Consider the following 25,950-nt stretch of genomic DNA (forward strand, 5'->3'; position numbering starts at 1 on the left):
CGAGGAACCACAGGAGTCCTGCTTGATCCTGTTCTCCATTACTGGGTGCAGGAAGATCATCCAAGCGAGGCTTTATGGCCCTCCCATCTGGATCACCAAAATGTTGTCCTGAAATGGGTTCCTTCCCCTGGTGTGCAAGAGGCCGGTCCCACCCAGAGCTGAGGGATTTGATTTATTTCCAGTTCTGCGCCGGGGGTCAATCCCCAACACAACCCCCAGTGAGCAAACTGTTCACTATTTCTACACTCCAGCAAACAAGTACTAAACATTCATGGTCTGCAAGGCACACAGCTCCTCATTTATTAGTAGTAATTAGTATTTTCTCTTCTATTGGTTAAAGGATTCTCTCCCTTCTCATGCTACCTAGGCTGCATGCTCAGTTTTCTCCTTTTGGGTCAGTGGATTTCTTGACTCGGTGGTCGAGATCTTCCCTTGTAGAAATTACCCACTTTGCCCTTTTGACTGATGGTCAGCCTTGTTTGTTCCTGTCCATCTCGTGGTTGTGTGGCCGAGCGTCCTTGGTCCGTGTGTTCAGTGTTCCGAGGGCTCCGGTTCCCACTGATGTATTGCCCCAAGTTTCTTCTCTCTACAAGTGCTGAGGCTTATTAAAGCTGCAATTACTGACACACAATTACACAGAATTTCTCTGTTTGGAAGATGGACCCCAGGGCGAGCAGCACCCACCGCGACAGAGTGCAACTGAAACTGCTGAAGTGTTCCGAAGGCAACGGAAACTGTCACCCAGGAGCGGACAACGGTGGGAGCCCTGCAAGCAGCACGTTGGAAACTGCTCACTCAGTCGGCTGCCATCCCACGGAGAGAGAGCCGGGGGGAGCAGCAGCACCTCAGCATGGGGCTGGTCTCGTGGTTGGGCAGAGCCCTGCGGGGCCGCAGGGGCCGGCGCAAGAACCGGGCCCCGCGGCCTGCGGCCAAGTGCGGGCCGGAGGAGCTGACCAAGGCCCAGGAGTTCGCCCGCAGCATCGGTGGCCTCACGCTGGGCCTGGTTCTGGCCACCATTTATGGGGCTCTGGTGCTGCTGGTGCAGGGCCACAACATCTGGTACTGCCTGAGCGTCACCGTCATGCTGGGCACGGGGCTGGGGCTGGGCATGGCCTTCTCCATGAAGACGCGGATGATTGTGCTGCTGGCACTGCCACACTTCTTCACCAGTGAGCAGCCGTGGGTCATGTGCTGGGAGCTGGGGGTGTCAGGGGATGCTGGCTCCTGGCTGAGCCCCAGGACTGCCCTGTCTTTGCAGGGGAAGGGAAGGTGATGATCATGATACTGGCGCTGTGCCTGACCATGCAAGGCCCTGGCAGCAATCTCCTGCACAACATCTCCCAGGTCGCCAAGGCACTGTCATGTGGGGCTGAACTGGCCCAAAACCAGACGGCCGAGCGGCTGCAACGCGCCAAGGAGCCGCTGCTGAGTGAGCAGGGGGCTGGGGGAAGGTGGAGGGACTGGAGGGGCCCTTTCTGGGGGAGCCACAGACAGCCTCAGGCTACCCTCACCCTTTGGGGTACGCTCAGGTGTCCCCCCCCGCCCCTCTTTGCAGACTTGCAGAACAAAATCAAGGACATTGGCCAGAATGTCAAGGTGGTGAGTGACCGTGTCCGCAAGTTTGTCCGCTCCATCATGGACTCCATCAGACACGTTGGTGAGCGGGGTCCCCGGGGGTCTCCCCACCTGCAGCACCCCCCACCCTGCTTTCAGTCCTTCCCCGTCTCCAATGCCCGTTCCCTGCCCACAGCCCGGGCCCTGCGCAACGTTTGGCGGTGGCTGGCGAAGGTCGGTGACGTCTGTAACCGCGAGCTGGGGTCACCCCAGAGCAGCTGCATGCGCTACATGGACAAGGCCAAGGACAGCTGCGAGCGTGCCATGCCCCTCCTCTTCCACATCTGCTATGTTGTCCTCAGCTTCAAGATCCTCTGCAACATGGTCAATGCTCGTGAGTCCCTGTCCCTCTGCCATGAGGGGTTAACGGGGTGGTGGGGCAGATCCTTCCCCGTCACCAGGCCCCAGCCCTAGCAGAGATCCCCCTCTCTGCAGTTGCTGCCATGTTCTGCGTCATCCCTCAGTACATCCAGACCTTCATCCGGGCCAACGTCGCAGCCCGTGAGTATCCCAGTGCCATGGGGGGTCGGGGGTCCCTCTCTGCACCCCTCTTGTGGCTTCGCCCCAACGCACAGTGCCTCTCGTCACCTCTGCAGCCATCATGGACACCCTGAACCGGGTCCGCGCCGAGTTTGAGTTCAACATCTCGGTCGTGCACCACTTCAATGTCAGCCTCAACGCCAGCAAGAGCCTGGGGGAGGTGTCTGCAGACATGATGGAGGCCGTGCAGCAGCACATGGAGCCCTACCACCGCGCCCTGGAGCTCTTCTCCTACATCTCCTTCTTGGCCATCCTCTACTTGTGCTACCAGTGAGTGGGCAGCGGTCCTGCTCTGGTGACCTGTGGGGACGGGAACCTGGCGTGCAGGTGCTCAGCTTCCCCCCGTGCCCCCAGCGCGATGCGGTACCAGCGCCGCTACCTGCGGGATGACACCTTTGACAACATTTACATCACGCGGCGCTTCGTGGAGCTGGACCTGCGGTGTGCAGAGCAGGGCAGACCCACCGTGCTGCCCCTGTCGGTGCTGGAGAGGGGCCGCTACATCCCCCCAGGTCAGCCCCATCCCCCGAGGGCATCCCTCAGCCCAGCCCTGAGCACCAGGGAGTCCCGACGTGGCCTCATGGTGCTCCCGTGGCCATCCAGGTGCGCTGTGGCTGTCAAAGAAGGAGCGACGCCAGTACGGGCTGCAGCTGTTTGGGTTCCTGCGCCATGTGCTGCTGGGGCTCAGCATCATCCTGGCTGACTACAGCATCTTCTGGCTGCTTGACCTGTTCCGGCACCATCTGAGCACGGATATCATCGCCAGGGGTGAGCAGCACCCTTGGGTGCTCTGCTGGCTGAGGGTCAGGGCTGTGGGGTGGCCCCAGGACTGAACCGCTCACCCACAGCGCCATCGACAATGACCATCAGTGTCAATGGGACGGGCTACACCAGTGAGATCTTCCAGGATCTGGTCTCTGCCTTCAACGCGCTGCAGGAGGGCAAGGTCTCGGTGCTGTCCCGGGTCTGCCTCATCGAGCCTGTGGAGCCCGACCACAGCACCTACATCACCATAGGTGTGCAGACCGGGGGTGCTGCACCCTCAGCGACCCACGTGGATGGCAGGGTGAAGGGGGGCTGCTGACCCTACATAACTCCTTTTCTTCCCACCAGGAATCCTGTACGGTGTCTGGCTCTTCATCTCCATCTTCGGCTCCTACATGGCACGCCTGCGCCGTGCAGTGTGCGCCGCCTACTTCCCATCCCGTGAGCAGGTGAGAAGCCCCTTCTGTGCGTGTGTGTGTGTGTGTCCCTCTACACTCCCTCAGCAGCCAGCTGCCCTCACCCCATCCCCTCCATGCCAGGAGCGCCTGGCCTTCCTCCACAACATCATCCGGGCACGACGGGAATGGCTGGCGTTTGCCATGTGCCGAGTTGGCACACGGCGCTTGGCCGATACCGGGAAAAGCCGGCTCTTCCTTATCCTCATCTCCAGGTCAGCTCCTCCAGGGGGTGGAAAAAGGGCAGCATCATCCCTGGGGGTCTGTGGCAAGGACCCCTGAGATGGCATTGCCCCATGGGTCGTTGCTCCGTGCTTGCAGGTTCCCTGCCCTTGTCCGCCTCGCTCGCTTCTTGGGCATCCAGTGCAAACACTGCCTGACCTGCGGGGCGGCAGAGCAGCCGGGCTTCAGCGCCTGCCTCACACCCGGCTGCAAAGGTAGGAGCCCCCACAGCTTGGGGACCCTCTCCCCAGAAAATGCCACGTCCCCCCTGACAGCCCCGTTTTCCGCAGGGTTGTATTGCAGCGAGTGCTACACAGCCCTGAACAACACCTGCTCCGTCTGCATGGCCCCCCTGAGCTACCCGGACTCTGGGGATGAGGAGATGTGAGCAGAGGGATACCAGGAGCCCACCCGAGCCTGGGGGGCTGCAGCAGGTGTGGGGGGGCTGCAGCTGACCCCTGCCCTCTCTGCCCCTGCAGGGACTCCAGTGACGAGGAGACACCGGGGCTGTGGCTGGGAGCTGTGCGGTCGCTGCGGGGCCAGGAGCGAGGGCGGCTGCTGCGGCAGCGCATCAAGGACATGATAAAGGGCTGGAGACTCCCCTTCAGAACGGCCACCCGGCTGCAAGACCGGCTGGAGGAGGAGGAGAGCGAGGAGATGCTCTCCAGGTGAGAGCTGGCCGTGGGGGTGGCGATGTCCCCCCTCCCGTCCAGCACTGGGAGTCCCCAGCGCTCATCTCCCCACTGCCAGACATGACTTTGACTACAAGGAGCAGGCTGAGGGAAGGGACAGAGAGCTGCAGGAGGTGGTGGTCTTGCAGACACCCAGCCCTTCCCACCACGTTCCCACTTCATTGGAGCATCCCACCGACATCAGCTCTAGGACAGCATCCCACCATCCTCAGTTCCAGGAGAACATTCCTGCTTTTGGAGCTGTGGAGCCAGTGGCCCCTGGGCAAGAGCCTTTGGCTGGGATTGAGACACACAGGAGGCAGAAACCCCCCAACACAAGTGAGCTCCGATCCCACTCCTCTCCCAGCCAGGGCTGTCCGTGGGCAGTGGGAGCGGGCAGGGCTGACACCTCCCTCCCCACCCAGCCCTGAAGCGAGTGGTGGTCTCGGTCCTGCCTGGCCCGTGCAGCCGGTTCCTCTGGAGCCGGCCGGACGAGTATCGCTGCAGCAAGGTCTTCCTGGGCGCTGGCTTTGGGATGCTCCTTGGCCTCGGTGAGTGTGTCCTGGTGCTGGGCAAAGCATGAGGCTGGTGGCACTGGGAGCTCAGGACACATTGTTGGGTGTTTCAGGGCTCTGCCATCTCCTCATCATGCCTTTGGACCTGCCAGAGACACAGAGGGTGAAGCTTACCTGGGGGCTGACAGGTGACGATGGGGCAAGGAGGGGACTGAGGTGATGGGGGCCATCAGGAGCCCCAGGGGGTTCTCTGTGGGACCATGGGGTCAGCTCTCTGCTCCGCACAGGGGTGACTGCCTTGGGCTGGGCCACGTCCCCCCACTTCCGCTGTGCCAACCTGCTCATGGTCCCCAAGTTCCTGGGAAAGGAGGGTCGGCTCTACGTTCTCTCCTTTGTCTTCGCTGCCATCTACAACGGTAGGGTGCCCCCATATCCCTGTGTCCCCCAGTGGGGTCCTGGGAGCTGGCGGGCTCTGAGCCACCCCTGCTGCCACCAGGGCCCGGGGCCAACCTCTGGCACAACCTGATGGAGACGAAACGCTCGATGGAGTGCTTGGTGGAGCTGCAGGTCAACCACACTGGAGATCTCTGGCAGGCATCTACAGCCCCCCTGCGCCAAGTCATGGAGGAGCTGGTGGTGAGGAGGGGTCTGGGGCAGTGGGTGCCTGGGGGGCTGGGGGAACAGGGCCAAGCCTCTGCCTGTGTCTGTGCCCTGGCAGAGGAGCGGGGAGACGCTTGACGCTGAGATGCAGAACATCTCTCACGCCTTCGTGGAGCTGAACGAGCAGGTGGCCAGCGAGGAGGGCTACGACCTGCGGCAACACCCGGCCACGGGCGCCCAGCGGGCCCCCAGCACCCAGGAGCTGTATGAGAAAAAGACTAAATATCGCTGTGCCAGTGAGTGGGGCGGGCAGGGACTGGCAGCACGTGGGGAAGGGGCTGCCCCAGACCCCAGTGGTGTCCCCACAGGGTGCCCCAGTAGGGGGCTGGGTCAGTGGGGCTGGGGCTGCACAGGCAGCTGAGGGCTCCTGCCCCCCCAGCTGTGATCAAGAAGGGCCTGCAGCGCTGCAGAGGCCATTTCCAGAAGATGTACCGGTACTGCATGAAACAAGTGTCCGTGCCCCTCATCAACCACCTCGTCTGCCTGCCCATGCAGTTCGGGTTCCTGTGCCAAGCGGTCGAATGTAGGTGACCCTGACCCTGTGCTCCCTTGGAGGGGCAGATCCAGTTCTGCCCCTGCACCCCCTGGCACGGCAGCCACAGCTGCCACCGCCCCTGTTCCCTCCTGCAGTGATGCGCTACTGGTGTGAGGAGAGGATCCCCGTGGATGGGAACTTCGGGCAGGTGTATGACCAGGTGAACAGCTCCGTCAACAGCCTCAGCCAGGAATTCAGCGCCAGCATCACCTACCAGGTGGGTGCCTGGGCGTCCTGTGGGAGCCTGTCCCCTGTGCCCATGGCCAGGGTGGGGGCCAGGTCCTGCCCTGCCTCACGGCCCCTCTGCCATAGGAGGAGCACCATGAGATGCTGGTGGGCACTGACATAGCGGAGCAGCTGCGGGAGGAGGTGACCTCGCAGCTGCGAGAGGAAGGCGCCCGCCTGGGCCTGGCCGTCTCCTTCTTCCGCCTGCTGCTGTCCTTCACCTTCCTCTTCATCTTCTTCTCGTGAGCCTTGGGATAGTCAGGGGTTGGGGGTGACACCTGCCAGCGACAGGGCACAGAGGGGTGGGGAAGCCTTCTTTGGCAGCAGGTCTAGGGGGGACATGAAGACAAGGGAGGGGTCCTGGGGGCTGCACCCAGTGCCTCCTTCACCCCAGACCTATCCTCTCTCACCAGGGCTTTCCACTACATCTATCAATACTGTCACAACATCGGCTTTGATAACTGCTACATCACCACTTATTTCTGCCAAATTGATGCCCGGCGTGGAGAGCAGGTTGGGCAGGGGGAAGGGGGTGCAGGGCAGCCCTGTCACACCCAGTGGGGTGTCCCAGAGGCTGCACTGAGCCACCCCCTGCCCCTCACCCAGAACAAGCAGACACTGCTGCCCCTGCTCCGGGAGGAGACCTCGTCTTTCATCTTCCCGTGCCACCCGGCCGTGCAGCGGCCTGAGCTGCAGCACATGGTGAGGGGCTGGGGGTTATCAGGGGGGTCCGGGCTGGGGACAGCAGGCTGTGACAACTCCCCTGCTCCCTGCAGGTGATGGAGCTGCTCAGGTGCATCCCACTCCTGCTCTTCCTCCTCTTTGCCTGTGGCCTGGACCACTTCATCTTCAGCATTCTCAGCATCATCCAGCATCATTCCTTTGTGCAGTATTCCTACCAAAGTGAGCTCACGGCCCTGGAGGACAGGCCCATGGTCCCACCATGCCCCTTAGCAATGCAGGGACACCCCCCAGCCCTCCCACCCCCTCCTCAGCCTCCCTATCCTCCCATCCCACAGCCAGCCACCACTTGTCCGTGAACGTGATGGGCACATCCCTGATGGCGCAGCTGCTGCGGAGCACCATCGGGGCCCTCAACACCTCCTTCGACACCGAAGTGGAGACCTCTAACCTCGGTAAGCCCCTGCCAGGGATGGGAATCCCGTGCTGGGCTGCCGAAGGGGCTCACACGGATGCCGTGTCCCCAGCCTGCCTGCCACAGCCCAGCGGGATGACCAGGCAGCAGTACCTGGACACCTGCCTGCCCCTGGGCATGCTCGCCCTGCTCTGCCTGGTCCAGATCTACCCGTTCCGCCTGCGCCGCGCCATCGCCGCCTTCTACTTCCCCAAGGTGAGCGGTCCGGGGGCTGGGCACAGTTCTGGGGTGGATTTTGGGATGGGTTTTGGGGTGGGTTTTGGGTGGGCTGTGTCCCAAGCCACCCACCCCTCACCGTCTTTGCCGGCACAGAGGGAGAAGACTCGAGTGCTGTTCCTGTACAACAAATTGCTGCGGCAGAGGAAGAATTTCTTGCACCTGCAGCGCGGGCGCTTAGCCCGGCAGGCACGGCAGCCCCCCGGGCTGGTGAGTGGGGACAGCGGCACGGGGTGCTGGGTGGGGTTGCCACCGTCCCCTGACCCTGCGGCCGTTCTGCCCGAGCCCCACACGGGCCCGTCCTCGCCGCAGGGGACGTCGCTGCTGCAGTGGTGCCGCCGGCGCTGGCCCTGGCTGCGCCGCTGCTTGCGCCGGAGCTGCGCCTTGTGCGGGACCCCCGAGACGCCCCGGCACCGGCCCTGCCCCGACCCCGACTGCGGAGCCCTGTACTGCGAGCCGTGCTGGAGGGAGGCGGGGGGCACCTGCCTCGCCTGCAGCCCTGCGGACCCCGGCCTCGTCCAGGACAGCAGCGAGGAGGAGGAGGAGGAGCGGGGATACGCGGGATGAAGGCACTTGGTAATAAATGTTTCAACCCCCCCCGTGCACGGCGTGGAGCGGGGTCTGTGGGGGTGGGCCTGCCGGGGGGGGGGGGGGGGGATGCTGAAGGTCTCTGCTGCACTGGGGGATGGAGGTGGGGGGCTTGAGATGGGGACGATGGGGGTCCTGCCCACAGCAGCAGCACTGAGGGCTCTGTCACGCAGCACCAGCTGCTCGCAGCGCACACGGAGCTGCCCCTGCCCTACCTGGCACTTCCTTCCCAGGGCCGGGGGCACCACAGAAATAGAGATTGGGGTGCCGAGGGGCTGTGGGGACAGGGACAGGTCTGAGTGGACCATGGGGATGGAGATGGGGACATCACGTGCCTGGGAACAGGGACCTCGAGGGGTGGATGGCACCACAGGGATGGACAGGGATGTGGAAGGGTTGGGGGCACCCTAAGCATGGAGATGGTGGCACCAAGGTGCTGGAGAAGGGGACATCGAGCGTTGGAGGGGGGAACGGCTGGGATGGAGCTGGAAGCAGCACTAGGCTGGGGGTACCCCAAGGTCAGGAGCACCATGGGGTGTGGGCTCAGGGCGCCAGGACCGTGGTACCTCAAGGACCAGGTGTTTTCTTTGGCAGCCCCTCCCCATCCAGCATCTCCCAGCTTCTGCTCTGCGGCTGGGACTCCAGCCACATCCTGGTACCTGGCCCCACGTCCTCACTGCTGCCTCCTTGTCACTGGAGTCCCTGCAGGAATGGGTGGAGCAGGGGTGAGCTGCAGCCCCCCAGGCTCGGGTGGGCTCCTGGAACCTCTCTGCACACATCTCCTCATCCCTGGTGTCCCCCCCTAGCTCGGGGGGCCCATGCAGATGGGACAGGTATTGGTCAGGGCTGTGTAGAAGGTGGGTGAGGGAACCTGTGGGCACAGAGTGATCACAGAACCCCAGGGTGGCTCGGGTTGGAAGGGCCCACAGTGGGTCACCTGGTCCCACCTCCCTGCTTAAAACAGCTCAGCCCAGAGCACAGGATTGAATCCATACAGTTCTGGAATATCTCCAGTGAGGGATATTCTCTGGACAATCTGTTCAGTGCTCGGTCACTGCACAGGGAAGAAATTCTTCCTCCTGTCCAGGTGGAACTTCCCGGGCATCAGTTTCCACCCTATTGTTTGGCACCCCTTGTGATGACCTCCCCACTCAGCTGGGAATGAGTCTGGGGGTGCTTTGGGGGTCTTTGGTGGTTTATAACCCCTTCTAAGACATGACTTAGAGATGAATGTCCTGATACCTCCTGGGGGCAGCAGGAGCCATGCAGTTTTACACCTGAGCCATTTGTGTAAGGGAGGACAGTGCCACGATACAAAAACGTTCAAGCCACCTCTCAGGATCTGCTTCTCATGGGCCTTCTCCCTCATGTGGCTCAAAACCAACCTGTTGCTAAACAAAGGTTGGTTTGTTTGCCCTGGTCATGCCCCGGTGGTGGGTGGGCACCCCCTCTGCCCCAGGATATGCTCTTGTGCCACCACACATCCAAAAACCCTCCTCTTCCCCTTCGGCTGGAGGATGCAAGCCTGGCCTCAGCAAAGCACCTGCTGCTTTTGCAAAGGCCGATTTTGAGTCGTTAACCTTTAACATTCCAGTCTCTCACACCTGACTCCCACCCTGCTCCTGGGCACAGGGACGGGCACCCACAGCGTGCCCAGGCACACACCGGGTAGAGGTGGCAGCAGAGCCCGAATCCCCAGGTATCGCTGCAGCTGCCCGCCCCGAGGGAGCTCAGGGTCAGGGGATGGGTCCCACACATCACCCCTGACCGCGTGGCACAGGAACCCCAACTGCACGGGCAGGCAGACGAGGGGCACAGACGCTTTTTGCATGCAGGATACATTCCAGGTGCTGGAAATGGTCTCTGCAGCGCTGCAGGCGCTTCTTGATCACAGCTGGGGGCCAGGAACCCTCAGCTGCCTGTGCAGCCCCAGCCCTGCTGGCCCAGACCCTGCCTGGGGCACCCTGTGGGGCCGGCACTGGGGTGTGGGGCAGCCCCCTCCCCTGGATGCCAGTCCCTGCCTGCCCCACGCCCATCCAGGGGAAAAGGGAGGAGGTTGTTTTGAATCTCTGTGCAGTAATGAGAGGGACAATAATGATTATCCAGAGGTCTTTGCAAATAGAACAGTAGTTATTGGCAACGACTGAGCTGACTTGGATTTGGGACTGAGTGAAACTTGAAAACAACAACATTAAAGCAACTCAGAGAAGGAAGGGGGAAAATAAAGAAGGAAAGAAGGAAAGGAGAGAGAAAGAAGGGGAGAAAGGAAAAGGAAAAGGAAAAGGAAAAGGAAAAGGAAAAGAAAAAGAAAAAGAAAAAGAAAAAGAAAAAGAAAAAGAAAAAGAAAAAGAAAAAGAAAAAGAAAAAGAAAAAGAAAAAGAAAAAGAAAAAGAAAAAGAAAAAGAAAAAGAAAAAGAAAAAGAAAAAGAAAAAGAAAAAGAAAAAGAAAAAGAAAAAGAAAAAGAAAAAGAAAAAAGAAAGTAGCTCTTCCCACCCTTGGATCCAGTGGCGTGTTGGGTCTGTCCTGGCTGTGCTCCGGTGCTGGGATTACCCTTTTTCCCCGAACTGAGTCTTTTAAAGCCCCTGAGCTTCAAAAGACCTGAGATTTCACCCCTACACCCATAAACTCCCCCTTTCCCCGCCTCAGAGAAGCCCCTCCTGCCTTTCCCAGCTGCAGGATCTTTGAGGCACTCCCATTTAACCTTTCAGTCTCACGCCGTTGTCCCCGGACAGGCTCCCCAGCCCTGCTCGCTGCACAGAGCAGTAAATCACTCAAACACCTCGCCGTGTGTGCGCTGGCCTCTTGCACAGCGGCGGAAAAAACCTGTTCTGGGACAACACCACCCCCCCGTGGCTCCGGACCGCTGAAATCTCCTTCCCGGGAATTCTTCTTCCAGGTTGGTGATGGTGACGCAGTGAACAGGAGGAAGAGATGAGCTAGAAGAGGGCAAATGAGGAGTTCTACAGCGAACAACGGCAGTGGCAATCCTCGAGAATAGAAATCCCACTAACAACACCACTCCGATTTGCATCAGCCGTTTCCCCGCCCCGTAAACCCCAGAGGCTACAACAGCAAGACAATCCGTGGCTCAGGACTCCATCCACCAAACCAGTCCATCGGTTGTGGTAGCAGAGCAACCCCAGGGTTTGCTCAGCGCTTTTGTTCGCCTCGGCTTGGGCAGCTTCTGTGGAAGCAGCAGCGATGTGGATGCAGCATTCCCCACTGGTGAAGTTTGATATTCCACGTATCCCTCGTTCCTTTAATCACAACGTGTCTGATGCTGGTGTGTTCTGCAGTGTCATCCTCACAGCCTGCTGAACTGCAGGTTTAATTCTCCAAAAGCACATCTTGTCCTGTTACTCAGAGCGTGTGCTTGCCAAGCTAAACCTCCCAGAGCGCATTGGTGCCTCATTATGGCACCTCTGGGAGAGAAACCTGCTTCAAGCCCAAGGGCTAAAGTCATTCTGAAGGTAGAATCACGGAATCATGGAATGGTTTGGGTTGGAAGGGACCTTAAAGTTCATCTCATTCCACCCCCTGCCATGGGCAGGGACATCTGCCACCTGGACATATCCCAGGTTGCTCCAAGCCTGGTCCAACCTGGCCTTGGATGCTTCCACAGATCCAGGGGCAGCCACAGCTTCTCTGGGCACCCTGTGCCAGGGCCTGCCCACCCTCCCAGGGAAGAATTTCTGATGTAACCTTGCTCTCTGTCAGTTTGAAGCCATTCCCCCTTGTCCTGTCACTCCAGCTCCCAATGAACCCCAGTGGACCCTGTCAGGCTTGACGAGGGACAGTGCAGGTCCCTGCTCCCAGCTGTGCATGGGCCTGCACAGGGATTTTCCTCCCTCCCAGGCTGTGGGACGGGCTTTGCTGGCCTTTCTGGGACCCCTGCTCCCTCCCGGGGTGCTCAGGGGCTCTGCAGAACTTTCCATGGCATCGCACAGACCCCTGCTCCTCCCCAGTGGCCACAGCGGGACCTGCTGGAGTTTCCATGGAACAGCACGGACCCTGCTGCCTCCCAGGAGCACAGTGGGCTCTGCTGGGCTTTGCCCACGTCCGCACAAGCCCCTGCTCTCTTCTGAGTCAGCTGCGGATCTCCCCACGCTCTGCCCGGCCCCCAGGAGCACCTGCTCCCCCCATAAGGCTCAAGGGGCTCCATCAGCCTTTGGCAGATCTCCCTCCCATGCTCCAGCAGCCTTTCTGCAGGCCAGATGGCTCCTTCTTCCTCCTGGGGCTTCTCCCTTCCCTGGGCTTCATGCAGGCCCACAGGTGACCCCACTCCCGCTCCTGGCACAGTGTCAGCCTTTCCCTTTCTTGTGCTCTGCTCCCTGCCACGGAGCACAACCGGCACTGCCATACTTGGAGTAGGACCCAAAAGATTTTGGGTTCCCACCTCGTGCACACCCTGGAGGGAGCAGTGACCCAGCATGGAGCTGGGGGGGAAGCCCACAGTGTGCCTGGGACCCCACCAGTGTCCCCCTTCCTCCCACCATGGTGCCAGTGCCCTATGGTTCCCTGGCACGGACAATCAGCGGGGACTGGGCCGCAGGCAGCCACGCCAAGCACCCCCACTGCACACCAAACACCCACATTGCACACTGCACACCCACACTGCACACCAAACACCCACACCAAACACCCTCACTGCACGCCAAACACCCACAGTGCACACCAAACACCCACACCAAACACCCACACTGCACACCAAACACTGAACACCCACACTGCACACCAAACACCCACAGTGCACGCCAAACACCCACAGTGCACGCCAAACACCGAACACCCCCACTGCACACCAAACACCCCCACTGCACACCAAACACCCACAGTGCACACCCACACTACACACCAAACACCCACACCAAACACCCCCACTGCACACCAAATACCCACACTGCACACCAAACACCCACACCAAACACCAAACACCCACACCAAACACCCCCACTGCACGCCAAACACCCACAGTGCACACCAAACACCCCCACCAAACACCCACACCAAACACCCACAGTGCACACCAAACACCCACAGTGCACACCAAACACCCACACCAAACACCCACAGTGCACACCAAACACCCCCATTGCACACCCACACTGCACACCAAACACCCACACTGCACACCAAACACCCACACCAAACACCCACACCAAACACCCCCCCTGCACACCAAACACTCTTTATTCACCACCCGCGGCCCCGTGCTCAGGGACAGGAACAGTCCCAGGGTTCTCCAGTCCCCGCAGGGATCCCCCGTCCCCTCGAGGTTGCTCCCTCGTCCCTCAGCGGTCCTTCCTGCGCAGTGGCGGGGATGGGGGGTAGTGGCGGGCGGGTGGCACGTCGTAGTGACTGGGGATGTGGCTGTTCTTGGGGGAGTCGTAGTGGCTGGGGGGGTCTCTGTGGGGGGGGCCGTCAGGCCCTTCAGGACAACTCTCTGTGGGGTAAAGAGAAGGCTGCAAGGGGACACGTCCCCCCAGGGTCATGCAGCCCCCATCAGCAATGTCCCCTGTCCCCAGGGTCACGTCCCCCCCAGCGCTGTGCAGCCCCTGTCAGCGAGGCCGGTTCCTCCCCGGGGCTGTCCTCCCCAGCACTGAGGTTGTGTCCCCACCACCCAGGGCCACCAGGGCCAGGGGAACCCCAGCCGTACCCTCCTGTGGTGGCTCCTCGAGGAGCCCGATCTCGGCGTAGGACATCTCCCGCCGGACGGGGGATTTCATCTCCATGTAGCCGCCCTCGTGGGCCTTGGCGGTGGCAGGGGGCAGCTCCTTGATGGTGGCGTAGGGGTTCTCGCTGGCCAGGGAGCTGGCGCTGGCCCCCAGCCCCTCCCAGGGGTGCTCTGGAGGGAAGGAGTTGGGGATCCCCCCATGGCAAGGAGCACAAGGGGGGAAGGAGCAGCTGTGTCCGGCTGTGTCTCAGGCAGGTCCCAGCCCCATCCCTTTCCCATCCCATCCCATCCCATCCCATCCCATCCCCATCCCCATCCCCATCCCCATCCCCATCCCCAATCCTTTTCCCATGCCTGCCCCAGGCCCAGCTTATCCCTCCCCCATCCCCATCGCATCCCATCCCCATCGCATCCCATCCCATCCCATCGCATCCCATCCCATCCCATCGCATCCCATCCCATCCCATCCCATCGCATCCCATCCCATCCCATCCCATCCCATCCCATCCCATCCCATCCCATCCCATCCCATCCCATCCCATCCCATCCCATCCCATCCCATCCCATCCCCATCCCATCCCATCCCATCCCATCCCATCCCATCCCATCCCATCCCATCCCATCCCATCCCCATCCCCATCCCATCCCATCCCCACCCCAATCCCATCCCCATCCCTCCCCCATCCCATGCCCATCCTTTCCCCATCCCATCCCTGTCTCTTCCCTATCCTCCCCATCCCACTCCCACCTTTGCTGTCACACTTCCTCAGGCCGTGGCTGTAGGTGTAGCTCCGGTCCAGCTGCCCCCCTGTTAAGAGGGCAGGTTTGGGGTCCCCTCTGCTTTGTCTTCCCCCCAGTATGAACGTTCTCCACCCACCCCATCCCAGCCCCTTCCCCGTGGATCCTGAGCAGGGAGAGGACTCAGGGGTCCACCCCGCTCTGGCCAAGATCCACAGTGGAGCTGCCCCGCACTCCTCCTTACCCCTGGGGCCCAGGGCTGATGCCCCGAGGTGTTTCCAGTCGGGAGGCAGTGTGGCATTGCCTTCGGGGCTGTAGGGTCTCTCTGTGCTAGGGAAGAGCTGGGTGCCAGGCACCTGGAGCCCAGAGAAGGGACGGGTTGGCCCTGAGGGTGGTGGCAGTGCTGCCCCATGCCACGCTGTGCTGTCCTGTGCCACACCTTGCCATACCTTGAGGGAGCTGGCTCTGTCCTGGGGGCCGGGGGCTGGCAGCGGGCACTGGGACAGGGTGTGGTAGCTGGGATTGGAGTAGTAGTGCGCGTGGTGGCTTGGTGGCACATCTGGAGGGACAGGAGTCAGCCTGGTGCAAGAGGGGCACCGGGGCTGGGGCCGCATCTCCAGCACCACGCCGGGCTGACCTGGCACCATGTAGTCAGAGGTGTCCGTCTGTCCTGCTCTGTAGGCCACAGCCAGGTGCCGCCGCTCCTTCCCCCTCTGCCGGTGATGGTAGCACAGGGTTGCCACCACCACGGCCACCAGCAATACCACCAGGGCCACCAGGCTCAGCACCATGCCCAGGGGGCTGTAGGCTGCAGGGGGGGCTGGCTCGATGGTGTAGGGCTGGTCAGGGTTCCCTGTGGGGTGGGGAGGAGTGTCAGTCCTTAGGGTGGGTGAGGGAACCCGGAGAGCCTCGCTCTGCCCCCACTCACCGGCCTCACAGTGGGGCCCAGTCATGCCTGGGGCGCAGGGACACGTCCCGTTGGTGGGGTCGCAGGTGGTGTTGTGGGGACAGCGGCAGAGCTGCTCACACTGGAGCCCAAAGGTGCCGGGGGTGCAGGCTGGGGACACAGGGGTACCATACAGCTCCACACTGGCACCATTCGGCCACAAGGCGGTCAGGACCGTGGAGGTCCACGGGGGCCTGTGTGGCTCCGTACTGCCCAGGCCAGAACTGCCCAGGGGTCACCCAGGTGGCCACAGGCACTTCTCCCTCTTGCTCCCTCCAGACCCCCCATCTGAATCAGGGGCACCTTTCTCCCCACACCCCTCAGCCCTGAGCCCCCCGAGCCCCCACTCACGCTGGGAGCAGCGGGGGCCCTGCCAGCCCGGGGTGCAGAGGCAGGAGCCGTTGTTGGGGTGGCAGGAGGAGCCGTTGGCGCAGGAGCAGCTCAGGGAGCAGCGCTTGCCGTAGCGGCCGGGGGGACAGGCTGGGGAGAGAGGGGCGGGCTTGGCTTCAGCTCAGGGCTCAAGGACCAGGCTGGGAGCAACCTGGAGATTTGGGGGGCGTTGACTCACGGCGCTGGCAGGTGGGGCCGCGGTACCCCGGGGCGCAGGTGCACGATCCGTCCTGGGGGGAGCAGGAGGCTCCGTTGCGGCAGGAGCAGGACATGCGGCAGCCCCGGCCCCAGGAGCCGTGGGCACAGCCCTGCTTACACTGCGGGCCTGCAGGGAGAGTGAGGGGTGAAGCTCAATGGCTGAGGGCACAGGGGGTCGCCCCAAAGCCCGGTGTCCCCTTTACCTGTCCAGCCGGGCAGGCAGTGGCACTCTCCCGTCAGCGGGTCACAGCCATCAGCGTGGGCGCAGACGCAGCGCTCCCCACAGCCTGCCCCAAATGTCCCGTTCTGGAGCAAGGGGACAGGCTGGGGAGTCAGCGCAGGGCAGTGGCACCCAACCCCAGTGCCAGCAGCACCAGCACAGCCAGAAGGACTCACCGGGCAGGGCTGCAGGCAGTGAGGGCCCTGCCAGCCTGGGGGGCAGTGGCAGGTCCCGCTCTGGGGGTCGCAGGCTGCCCCATGGGCACAGTCACAGCTCCGGTTGCAGCTGGGACCCCAAGTACCAGCACGACACGGCATTGAACAATCAGGTCCGTGCCAGCCTGTGGGATGAGGGGACAGTGGGGTGGGTGTGGGGCTGGGAACTGGGACCCCCCAGACCCCGGTGTGCACCCACCTTCCTTGCAGAAGCAGGAGCCATCGAGCGGGGAGCAGGCGAGGGCGTGCTGGCAGGAGCAGTGCCCCGAGCAGTTTGTCCCGAAGGTGTTGGAGGGACACAGGGAGGAGCAGTGCTCGTCCTGGGTGTGGGGACCAAGAATTCAGGACAGACAGGACCCCAGCCCAGGGCTGGGGAAAGGGCCCCCACAAAGTGTCCAGGGACCGCCCAGCTTCTCTTGGTAACCCGGTGCTGCAGGGAAAGTGGACAACCCCAAAATCCCCATTCTCCCATGGGAGCCCCAAGCTCTCCCCAGGGCTGCCCAGACCTCCAAGTTGCCCACTAAGGATGCCCACATACTCTGTCCCCCCCACAGGATGCCCAGACCCTGAAACTGCCCTCAGAGATAACAAGACCCCCAACCCATCCCTGAGGATGCCCAGACCCCCACGATTCCCCCAGGGGTGCCCAGACCCCCACGTTTGCCCAGCCTCCAAACCATCCAGACACCCCAATTCCCCCCAGAACCATCCAGAGCCCCCATGATCCCTCCAGCACCACCCAGACCCCCACTCTCCCCCCATACTGCCCCAGGAGCCCATGCCCCTCACCGTGTAGCCAGGGGGGCAGTGGCAGTGGCCGGTGGTCCTGTTGCAGACCCCTCCGTGGAGGCAGAGGCAGCTCTGCAGGCACCCGGGCCCGAAGTAGCCAGGGGGGCAGCTCTCATTGCAGTAGAGCCCAGCCCAGCCAGGGAGGCAAACACACTCCCCAAGCATCGGGTGGCAGCTGGGGGTGCATGCTCAGAGCCCCAGTGCTCCCAGTATGGGGCACTGGCTCTACTGGGAAGGGGCTTTGCAAACAGGGGAGCACAAAGCACCTGCCCCAGGTGGGGATTGAAGCGTTCCTGGTCACACACACGGCTGGGTGAGGGTGCAGAAGCATCGTGGGGGGAGGAGGAGGCAGGGGAAGGTGAGGTTGGTGCAGAGGGAGATGAGGATGGGGGGGGGTGAGGATGATGGGAGAAGATGAATATGGTGGAAGAGGTGAGGATGGTGGGAGGAGCTGGGTGGGATGGGGATGTTGGGGTGGGATTGGGGTGCCAGGATGGAATGGGGATGCTGGGGTGGGATTGGGGTGCCAGGATGGAATGGGGATACTGGGATGGGGATGCTGGGGTAGTCTGGGGATGCCAGGATGGGATGGGGTGCCGGGGTGGGATTGGCGTGCCAGGATGGAATGGGGATGCTGGGGTGGGATTGGGGTGCCAGGATGGAATGGGGATACTGGGATGGGGATGCTGGGGTAGTCTGGGGATGCCAGGATGGGATGGGGTGCCAGGATGGGATGGGGATGCTGGTGTGGGATTGGGATGCTGGGGTGGGATTGGGGTGCCAGGATGGGATGGGGATGTCAGGGTGGGATGGGGTGCCAGGATGGGATGGGGATGCTGGGGTGGGATTGGGATGCTGGGGTGGGATGCAGTGCCAGGATGGGATGGGGATGCTGGGGTGGGATTGGGATGCTGGGGTGGGATGCAGTGCCAGGATGGGATGGGGATGCTGGGGTGGGATTGGGATGCTGGAGTGGGATTGGGGTGCCAGGATGGGATTGGGATGCTGGGGTGGGATGGGGTGCCAGGATGGGATGGGGGCCGTACCTCTGGCTGTGCTGGGGGTGGCAGAGGCAGCGGCTCTGGCAGTGGAGGCCGTAGAGGCCAGGCAGGCAGTGCCGCTCCTCGCAGCGGCTGCCCTGGAAGCCGGCCTCGCACAGGCAGCCCCCGTCCACGTGGAAGCACTGGCCCCCGTTGGCACAGTCACAGCTCTCCTGGCAGTCCTGCCCGTACCGGCCCACCGGGCACCTCTCCTGGCACCTGCATGGGGGGCAGGGGAGGTGACACAGCCCCGCTGAGAGCTGAGGAGGTCTCAGAGTCCCCCCTAGCCCCAAGCTGAGGCCATCCAGCTCTTTGCACACCAGACTGGGGAAGCTGGGGGTGCCTGGCCTGCGTGGACATCTGGTCCTGGCAGTAGTGGGTCATGGTGGCCCCGTTCCCATGTGCCACATCCCCACGTATCTCCTACCATCCCTGTGCCCTGTCCCAGGATGCCCCCTCCCTGTGCCCCTCCCTCTCCACCTGCTCCCAGACCCACAGACCCCCACTCCAAAGTGCTCTGTCCCCAAGTGTCACACCCCCTGCCCCCCATCCCCTTGGCCTTCCAACCCCCCCAGCCCCTCATCCTCCTCCCCTCCGTCCCTTTGTATCCCCAGTCCCCAGTGCCCCCACAATCCATGTCCCATTTATCCCCCTCCCCTCCATCCTCCCAGTACCTCTGTCCCTCCATCCCTGTATTCCCTGTTCCCCCACCCCGTGCCCAGTTCCCCCCTCACTGCTCTCCGGTGAAGCCAGGGGCACACTGGCACTGCCCGCCATGGGGGTCACAGTGGCCCCCGTTGTGGCAGCGACACTCGCCCTGGCAGCCGGGCCCAAAGCGCCCGGGGGGGCACGGCACGGAGCAGATCTCCCCCTGCAAAGGAGCACCAGGGTCAGCAGGGGAGTCTGAGGCACAGACCCCGTTTGGAGGGGCACAGTCCTCCTACCATCCATCCATGGGGGCAGACGCAGGTGCTGCTGCTGGAGGGGTGGCAGATGCCCCCATTCTGGCAGGGACAGGGAGTGGTGCAGGATGTCCCCTCAGGGCAGGGCACCTCGCAGCTGTGGAGGGTGAGGGGTGAGCAGGACCCTGCCTGGGGCTGGCAGGGGAGGGGAGGGCACAGAGTGAGGGGTCCCTACTCACAGGGGGCTGCTCAGCCCCGCTGGGCAGAGGCAGGCGCCAGTGGAGGCGTTGCAGGGGGCCTGGTGGTGGCAGGGGCAGGACAGGTGGCAGCCCTGCCCGTAGGTGCCGGGTGGGCACGGCTGGCGGCACAGGGGGTCGGCGAAGCCGGGGGGGCAGGAGCAGACCCCGGTCAGGGGGTCACAAGGGGCCCCATGGTGGCAGGGGCAGCGCTGCCCACAGTCCGGCCCCCACGACTGCTCATCACACTCTGCATGGGGGAGAGCAGCGGTGCTTCCCATCCCATCCCATCCCATCCCATCCCATCCCATCCCATCCCATCCCATCCCATCCCATCCCATCCCATCCCATCCCATCCCATCCCATCCCATCCCATCCCATCCCATCCCTTCTTCCCCAGCCCCTCCCCATCCTATGTCCATTCCCATCATGTCCCCTTCTCATCCTCATCCACATTCCAATCCCATCCTCATCCCATCTCCACCTCCACCCCATCCCCATCCTACTCCTGCTCCCATCCCATCTTCCCCCCCATCTCACATCTGTCCCAATCTCCATCCCCTTTCCAACCCATCCCATTCTCCATCCCCATCCTATGCACATCCCAGTCTCTCCCCATCCAACGCCATTCCCAGCCCACCCCCATCTCCATCCCATCTCCATTCCCATTCCAATTCCATCCCTACCCCATCCTCCATCCCTGTCACAATCTCCATCCCCAGAGTCTCCATCCCCAACCCCATTAACCCCTTGGGTATCCCACCGTGGCTGCCCAGCTCTCCAGGGACACCCACTGCCCCATCTGCCACCCCTGGCTGGGGGTCCCCAGCCCCAGCTGCCCCCAGTTCCCCCCACCCCTCACCGCTGGAGCAGCTGGGGCCGCGCCAGCCCGGCTCGCACTGGCACAGCTCGGGAGCGACGCAGCGGCCGTGGACGCACTCCTGGCTGCAGTGAGCTGGGGGACATGGCCAAGCACAGAGTGTCCCCAGGGAGCTCTGGGGACATGGGACACTGCCCCAGGGCCCCCCCCGGCCGCTGTCCCCACTCACGGACACAGGAATCCCGGCTCTCGTAGTAGCCCTGGCAGCACTGGTAGCGCCGCCGGTATTCGGTGCGGATGGCCTGGCGGTACTCGGTGCGGTACACGACCCTGCGCCAGCGGGGGGGACACTGACCATCCTGTCCCCCTTGGCCTTGGGGACACCCGGCACTGGGACATCCCCCCCAGCCCCTCTGGCCTTGGGCACAGCCCTCCTCCAGCCCTCCCAGGGCCTTGGGGACCCCCCCTGTGCTGGGATAACTCCCCTCCAGCCCCCCTGGCCTTGGGACACCTGCATGGGGACAGCCCCTCTCCAGCCCCCCTGGCCTTTGCAGCCCCTCCATGAGCTTGGGGACCCCCTACACAGGGACAGCCCCCCTCCAGCCCCCCTGCCCTTGCGGCAACCCCCCTCCAGCCCCTTCCCCAGCCTTGGGCACAGCCCCCCTCCAGCCCGCTCAGTGTCCTTGTCCCACCGTGGGGTGGGACATTCCTCCGCCAGCCACTCACGACCTTGGGGACACCCTGGGGTGGGACAGCCCCTCCATGAGCTTGGGGACACCCTGCAGTGGGACAGTCCCCTTTCAGTCCCTCATGGCTGTGGGGACAGCCTCCCTCCATGCCCCTGATAGGGCATGTTCCTTGGGAACACCCTGCAGTGGGACCCCCCCCCCCTCCAGCCCCCCTGGCCCTGGGGACACCCTGCGGTCCACGAGGGTCTCTGGAGAGCTGGGGGTGCTCCCACCTCTGCTGCGGGCAGGGCAGGGGGAAGCCCGGCCCCCCAGGACAGGGCTCGCTGGAAGACACGACGTGGGGTTTGGTGTATGACTCCTTCACTGCAGCCGTGAAGCTGCGGGTGGGGAGATGTGGGGTGACTGCAGGTCCTGGGAGACCCCAGCTGTCACCATCCCCCTCCCCTGTCCTCCCAGTCCTACCTCTCCCAGTAGCTGCAGACGTTGGGGTCTCCAGGGCGGAGGGCAGCCAGGAGCCCGGCATGCACGGCCAGCACCGCGGCCCGCAGCAGCATCCTGCACGGAGAGACCACGGCTTCAGCCCGTGCCCCCGCACATTCCCGCTCCCCACCCACCGCCCCCGGCCCCAGCTCCAGACCCGACCTCCCTGCAGGGCTGGCTTTGCATTCCTTCATCCAGAGAAACAGCCCCGGCCCTGCTGCTCCCCCAGCGCTGGCCCGTGCCAAGGGGAAACTGAGGCACGGCCGCTCAGCACCCTGGGTGGCCCCACACAGCCTCATCCCAGCATCCTGAGATGCCCCGGGGCACATCCTGGCATCACCCCGACCTGTTCTGCCAGACCCCATCCTGCCACAGGTGGGAACCCGGGGTGCCAGGGCGGGGTTGGGCACGGCGGCTCCAGCCCCTGGCACGGCGCCGCACGGCCCCACTTCAACCCGTTCTGTGTTTATTCCCAGTTGTGTTTCCTGGATCCAGCGGCTTCTTGCTCAACCCAGGGAAGGTCCGGCTCTGCCGGGGCGGCTCTAGGAGCGTTGCCAGCTGGAGGCCAGGGTGGGAGGGCCGGCGACCCCCTGAGCCCCCCGTGCCGGGCGTGCTGTTTACTGGGATGAGTGTTTCAGGGCAGGATTGCTGTGTGCCAAGGAGGAAACAGAGGTTTCCTGGTCAGCACAGCTGGATTTATGGGGGCTTCCTTGCTGCTCCAGCCGTAGGACACCCCAGCAATGATGCCCCGGCAGGTCCCTGGGTTCATCCTCCCCCTCACCAGAGCCCGCGCTGCGTTTTGGGGCCAGAGCATCCGGTTTTGGGTGGAAAAACTGTTCAGTGAGAAAGTTTCCCCCCATTTCCCTTCGACTCCCGGCAGTGAGGAATTAATTGCTCATCCGCTGCCAAAATTCCCTCCCATGGACCCTGCCGAGGAGGGAGAGCCAGAGGAACCTCAAGCTCTCCCCAGTGCCCCACTCATCCCCAGCCGTGTGGGGGGACCAGGGGGGTCCCAGCATTGCTGGGAAAAACAGGAACCACGGGGAGATGCTGGCAGGAAAAGCAAGGAGTCATCACAACGAGGAAGGGGCACGTCCCCTCTGCTCCTCAGCGTGGGGCTCAGCCGCGGGAAGAGCCCCCCCGAGGTTGCCATAATGGCAAGAGACCCCCCCAAGGCGCTCCTCTCCCCACCGGTGCCCCTAAGAACCCCCCGGGTGGGATGAGAAGCATCAGTCACTGGCGATGGGGGTGAAAGGAGCCTGTGGGGTGAGGGCAGGGGACCAGGGTGCCCGTCCCTGCTGGGGACACGGTGCCACAGCCACTATCTCTGCCCCGGCGCTTCCTCTGCCACAAACGCGTTTCCTCTGCGGACCCGCAGGGCTGGGTGAGGGCGAGGGGGGCACGGGTGCAAGTCAGGGGCAGGGACAGGGGCAGGGGCAGGGGCAGGGTCAGCATTGGGGTCACCGCGGGGTGTCGCAGCACCGTCCTACGCCCCGTCTGCTGTCCCCCAGCCACCGTCCCCTCACCACTGTCCCCTCACCTTGGAACCTGCACCATCCCCAGGCCCCCCCGGCGCTGGGGACAGTCCCCTCCGACAGCACCCAGCAGGGCACGGTGCAGCCCCTCCAACCCAGCCCTGGCCCCGGGGTGCCCCGGGCGGGGGACAGTGGCACTCACCTGGCCGGGGGCCGCGGTGGCAAGCAGGGTCAGGGCACAGCGGCCCCGACACGGGGCTGGCCTGGCCGGCCGGGATGGCGCAGCGCGGCCGTCGGAAGCGGAGGGAGGGCTGGAGCTGCTCTCAGGAAGTTTGGATGTGGAGTCAACTACGGAAAAGGGAAAAAAATAAAAAAAAATGTAATTCTTTTTTTTTTCTTTTTTTTTTTTTCCCTCTTCTGTCCAGAAACCAGCTGGTTTTGGCACAGCAGCACTGCCGGGGCTGCTCACACACAGCACTAGATGGGGGGGGGGTCTGTGGGGACATCCTGGTGCAGCTCCTCAGCTGGGTCCTGGTGCTGGAGGGTGTCCCCTTCCCCAGGGCTCTGTGGCACCCATGGGTGCAGGACCTGGCCCGGGCTGTCCTGCAGGGCTGGGACAAGCGAAGGGACCCCCTGATGGGGGGACAGCTGCTCTGTGGGGAGGGGATGTGGGGACCAGGGTGTGCTTTGGCTTCAGGGCAGCAGCTGCTGGCAGCAGAGGAGAGCCCAGGGCTGGTGCCCAACATCCCGGGCACGGCATCCCTGCATCCCAGGGACACATCATCCCTGCATCCCAACATCCCGGGCACAGCATCCCTGCATCCTGGCATCCCAGAGACATCCTCCCTGTGTCCCAGGGACATACCATCCCTGCGTCCCCAAATCCCAGGTACACATCCCCCCCACATTCTGGGCACACATTGTCCCTGCATCCTGGGCACACGTGATCCCCACATCCCAGGATCACAGGCACGAGTCACCCCTGCACCCCAGACACCCCAGCCCCACATTGCAGGATCCCTGGCCATGTGTTCCCCTGCATCCCAGGATCTCTGGGATACATCACCCCCGTATCCTGGGATCCCTGGCCTTGCATCACCCCTACATCCCCGGATTCTCAGCCATCCACCAGCTCTGCATCCCCGGATCCAGACCGTGTATCACAATTATATCCCGGACTCCTGACCACCTCCTCGCATCCCGAGATCCCCGTGTCACCGCGTGTCCCCCCGAATCCGGGACCCCCGCCCAGGCAGCTCAGCACCACGGGCCCCCCTGCCCAGCCGCCCCACACCCCCAGCACACATTAGCGGCCTCCGCGGCTCCCGAGGCGCCGTTAATTGCTCTGCTCGTTACAGGAACAGCTCTAATCACTCACAACGATTTTCACGTCCCAGGGAGACTCAGCTGCCCGCCCCCCTCCCCGTCCCCCTCTCCGGGTCTCCATTAGGATCAAGCCCACCCGCAGCTGGGGCCCCGCTGTGGCCACCCCAAAACGGCGCTTCCCGGAGCAGGGGTGGGCATCGAGAACGTGGGGGCTGCGGCGTCCTGGTATAGGAAAGGATATCGGAGATGGGACAAGCCGGGGACATCCGGAGCTGAGGATCTGGTGGGGAAGTGACCCGCCCTCCAATGCTTTTTAAGGTGTCCCCAGGGCGGTGGGGAAATGTTGCTCGGGGACACTCCAGTGGCACTTCGGTGCCGAGATGCCTTTGCAGCCCCCCCGGGACCCTTAGAGCCAGAGAGGACGGAGACCCTCAAGTGCACTTTGGTGTGGCTGGGGCTGTGCGGGGTCCATCCCTCTCAGTGCCAGGACCCAGCTGGATTCTCAGCTCCCCTAAACATCCACCCCATCAGGAAGGGAACCCCAAACACACGACTGATCCTCTTAGAGGGGGCCTGGCGTCCCCTTAGGAGCTTCTGGGAGGGAGTGGGACCCTCTAAAGAGCAGACCCAACCCTGCCATTGTCTGAGCCGGTGGCACCAGGGCGCAGGAGGGTGGCACAGCCGGGATGGGACCCCCGGGGCAGGATGTGGCTGGGGACCACCAGCAGCTGCGTTGGCTGCACGAGGCAGAATCGGGTCCGGGACCCCCCAGCCCTGCTGAACCCGGGTGAGCAGGGCCAGGCCCCGGTGCCGCTGGGGCGGCAGCTTCGCCCGGGAGCGGAGCCGTTAATTACCTCATTGCCAGAGTCCATTACCGCTCCCCCCGGAGCCGTGAAATGGAGAAACTTCGCCAGGAGGGCGGGGGATAAAATCGATCGCGGGGTGAACCTTAACTCTTCCCTGGCCACTCTAAGGGGGAAACTGAGGCACGGGGAAATTGAGGCAGCGTCACCCCATGAAGGAATCTGAGGGGCGGGTGCAGGAAAGCCCACCCTGTTTGGAGAGGGGGTGTCACCACTACACACGGTCTCTTTTGGGGCACTGCTCTGCGGCAATCTCCAGCATGGGGCTGGAAAAGCTCAAGGTTGTAATCTAGTTCCTTCCTCAAATTAGATAAGAGGGAAAAAGGCCATAAATCAGCGTGGGCAGCGATTAGAGACCCCAAGGAAGCAGGTGGGGGGCTCTGCCAGCCAGGCAGAGCTCCAGCAGAGCCGGACCCTGCCCGTGCCAGCTCCCCATTTCCCAGGGCGGGACTCTCGGCAAAGATCCAGGGCCGGCCAGAGGGGCCTGACCCCGCTGCAGGGCTTTGGGATGCGTTACAGGCTGGGGGCTACCAGGCGCTGGGGATGGCTCCCATTCCCTCCAGTTGTCCTTGTGCCACATCCAGCCCCAGCCACTGGGCACAGCCAGCTGCCCTGCCAGCCCCAAGCCCCTCAGCACCCGCCACAGACCCCCTGACTACTCCCAGCTTGTGCTGTGCCTCAGTTTCCCCAGCGACCCCACTTTACTCCTGCTTATCTTGGGTCACAGGGGGTAACAAAGGAGCTGCCAGGGCTCTGCCTGTGCTGCCTAATTATCCAGATGAAATC

The 25,950-nt window shown here is 63.1% G+C and overlaps 2 protein-coding genes across 2 annotated transcripts; one reads left to right on the forward strand and one right to left on the reverse strand.

Annotated features, from left to right (window-relative positions):
• Positions 1-850: 850 nt before the first annotated feature.
• On the forward strand, positions 851-8,141 carry LOC138098513 (uncharacterized). The gene is made up of 30 exons (XM_068995085.1): positions 851-1,169; positions 1,259-1,429; positions 1,556-1,657; positions 1,751-1,948; positions 2,050-2,115; positions 2,211-2,424; positions 2,509-2,666; positions 2,758-2,922; positions 3,003-3,170; positions 3,268-3,368; positions 3,459-3,589; positions 3,696-3,811; positions 3,887-3,980; positions 4,076-4,264; positions 4,347-4,606; positions 4,693-4,818; positions 4,896-4,970; positions 5,070-5,198; positions 5,279-5,418; positions 5,501-5,678; positions 5,822-5,965; positions 6,073-6,194; positions 6,290-6,444; positions 6,616-6,715; positions 6,809-6,904; positions 6,979-7,105; positions 7,222-7,338; positions 7,411-7,553; positions 7,671-7,784; positions 7,887-8,141. Exons 1-30 carry the CDS (start codon positions 851-853, stop codon positions 8,139-8,141), a joined length of 4,473 nt encoding a protein of 1,490 aa, XP_068851186.1.
• Positions 8,142-13,342: 5,201 nt separating this feature from the next.
• On the reverse strand, positions 13,343-23,260 carry PEAR1 (platelet endothelial aggregation receptor 1). Its single transcript, XM_068995160.1, has 22 exons — positions 23,178-23,260; positions 21,483-21,575; positions 21,293-21,397; positions 20,561-20,661; positions 20,374-20,466; positions 19,515-19,761; positions 19,318-19,432; positions 19,108-19,244; positions 18,380-18,592; positions 17,334-17,508; positions 16,744-16,864; positions 16,506-16,669; positions 16,313-16,415; positions 16,090-16,236; positions 15,873-16,001; positions 15,504-15,632; positions 15,213-15,428; positions 15,025-15,134; positions 14,820-14,931; positions 14,586-14,645; positions 13,820-14,008; positions 13,343-13,606 (listed from the first exon to the last, which is right to left on the reverse strand). The coding sequence occupies exons 2-22, from the start codon at positions 21,572-21,574 to the stop codon at positions 13,455-13,457; spliced, it is 2,910 nt and encodes a 969-aa protein (XP_068851261.1). The 5' UTR covers position 21,575; positions 23,178-23,260; the 3' UTR covers positions 13,343-13,454.
• Between the last annotated feature and the right edge of the window lie 2,690 nt (positions 23,261-25,950).

Source organism: Aphelocoma coerulescens, chromosome 25 (genome assembly GCF_041296385.1).
Source record: "Aphelocoma coerulescens isolate FSJ_1873_10779 chromosome 25, UR_Acoe_1.0, whole genome shotgun sequence".
NCBI classification, from domain to species: Eukaryota; Metazoa; Chordata; class Aves; order Passeriformes; family Corvidae; genus Aphelocoma; species Aphelocoma coerulescens.

Coding starts and splice junctions, on each gene's coding strand:
- PEAR1 (XM_068995160.1), bottom strand. CDS start 21,574: ATGCTGCTGCGGGCCGCGGTGCTGGCCGTGCATGCCGGGCTCCTGGCT. Junction 19,762..20,373: donor CGGCCCCAGCTGCTCCAGCG/GTGAGGGGTGGG, acceptor TCCCCCATGCAG/AGTGTGATGAGCAGTCGTGG. Junction 14,932..15,024: donor ACAGAGCCAGCTCCCTCAAG/GTATGGCAAGGT, acceptor TCTGGGCTCCAG/GTGCCTGGCACCCAGCTCTT.
- LOC138098513 (XM_068995085.1), top strand. CDS start 851: ATGGGGCTGGTCTCGTGGTTGGGCAGAGCCCTGCGGGGCCGCAGGGGC. Junction 3,369..3,458: donor ACTTCCCATCCCGTGAGCAG/GTGAGAAGCCCC, acceptor CCTCCATGCCAG/GAGCGCCTGGCCTTCCTCCA. Junction 4,819..4,895: donor TGGGATGCTCCTTGGCCTCG/GTGAGTGTGTCC, acceptor TGGGTGTTTCAG/GGCTCTGCCATCTCCTCATC.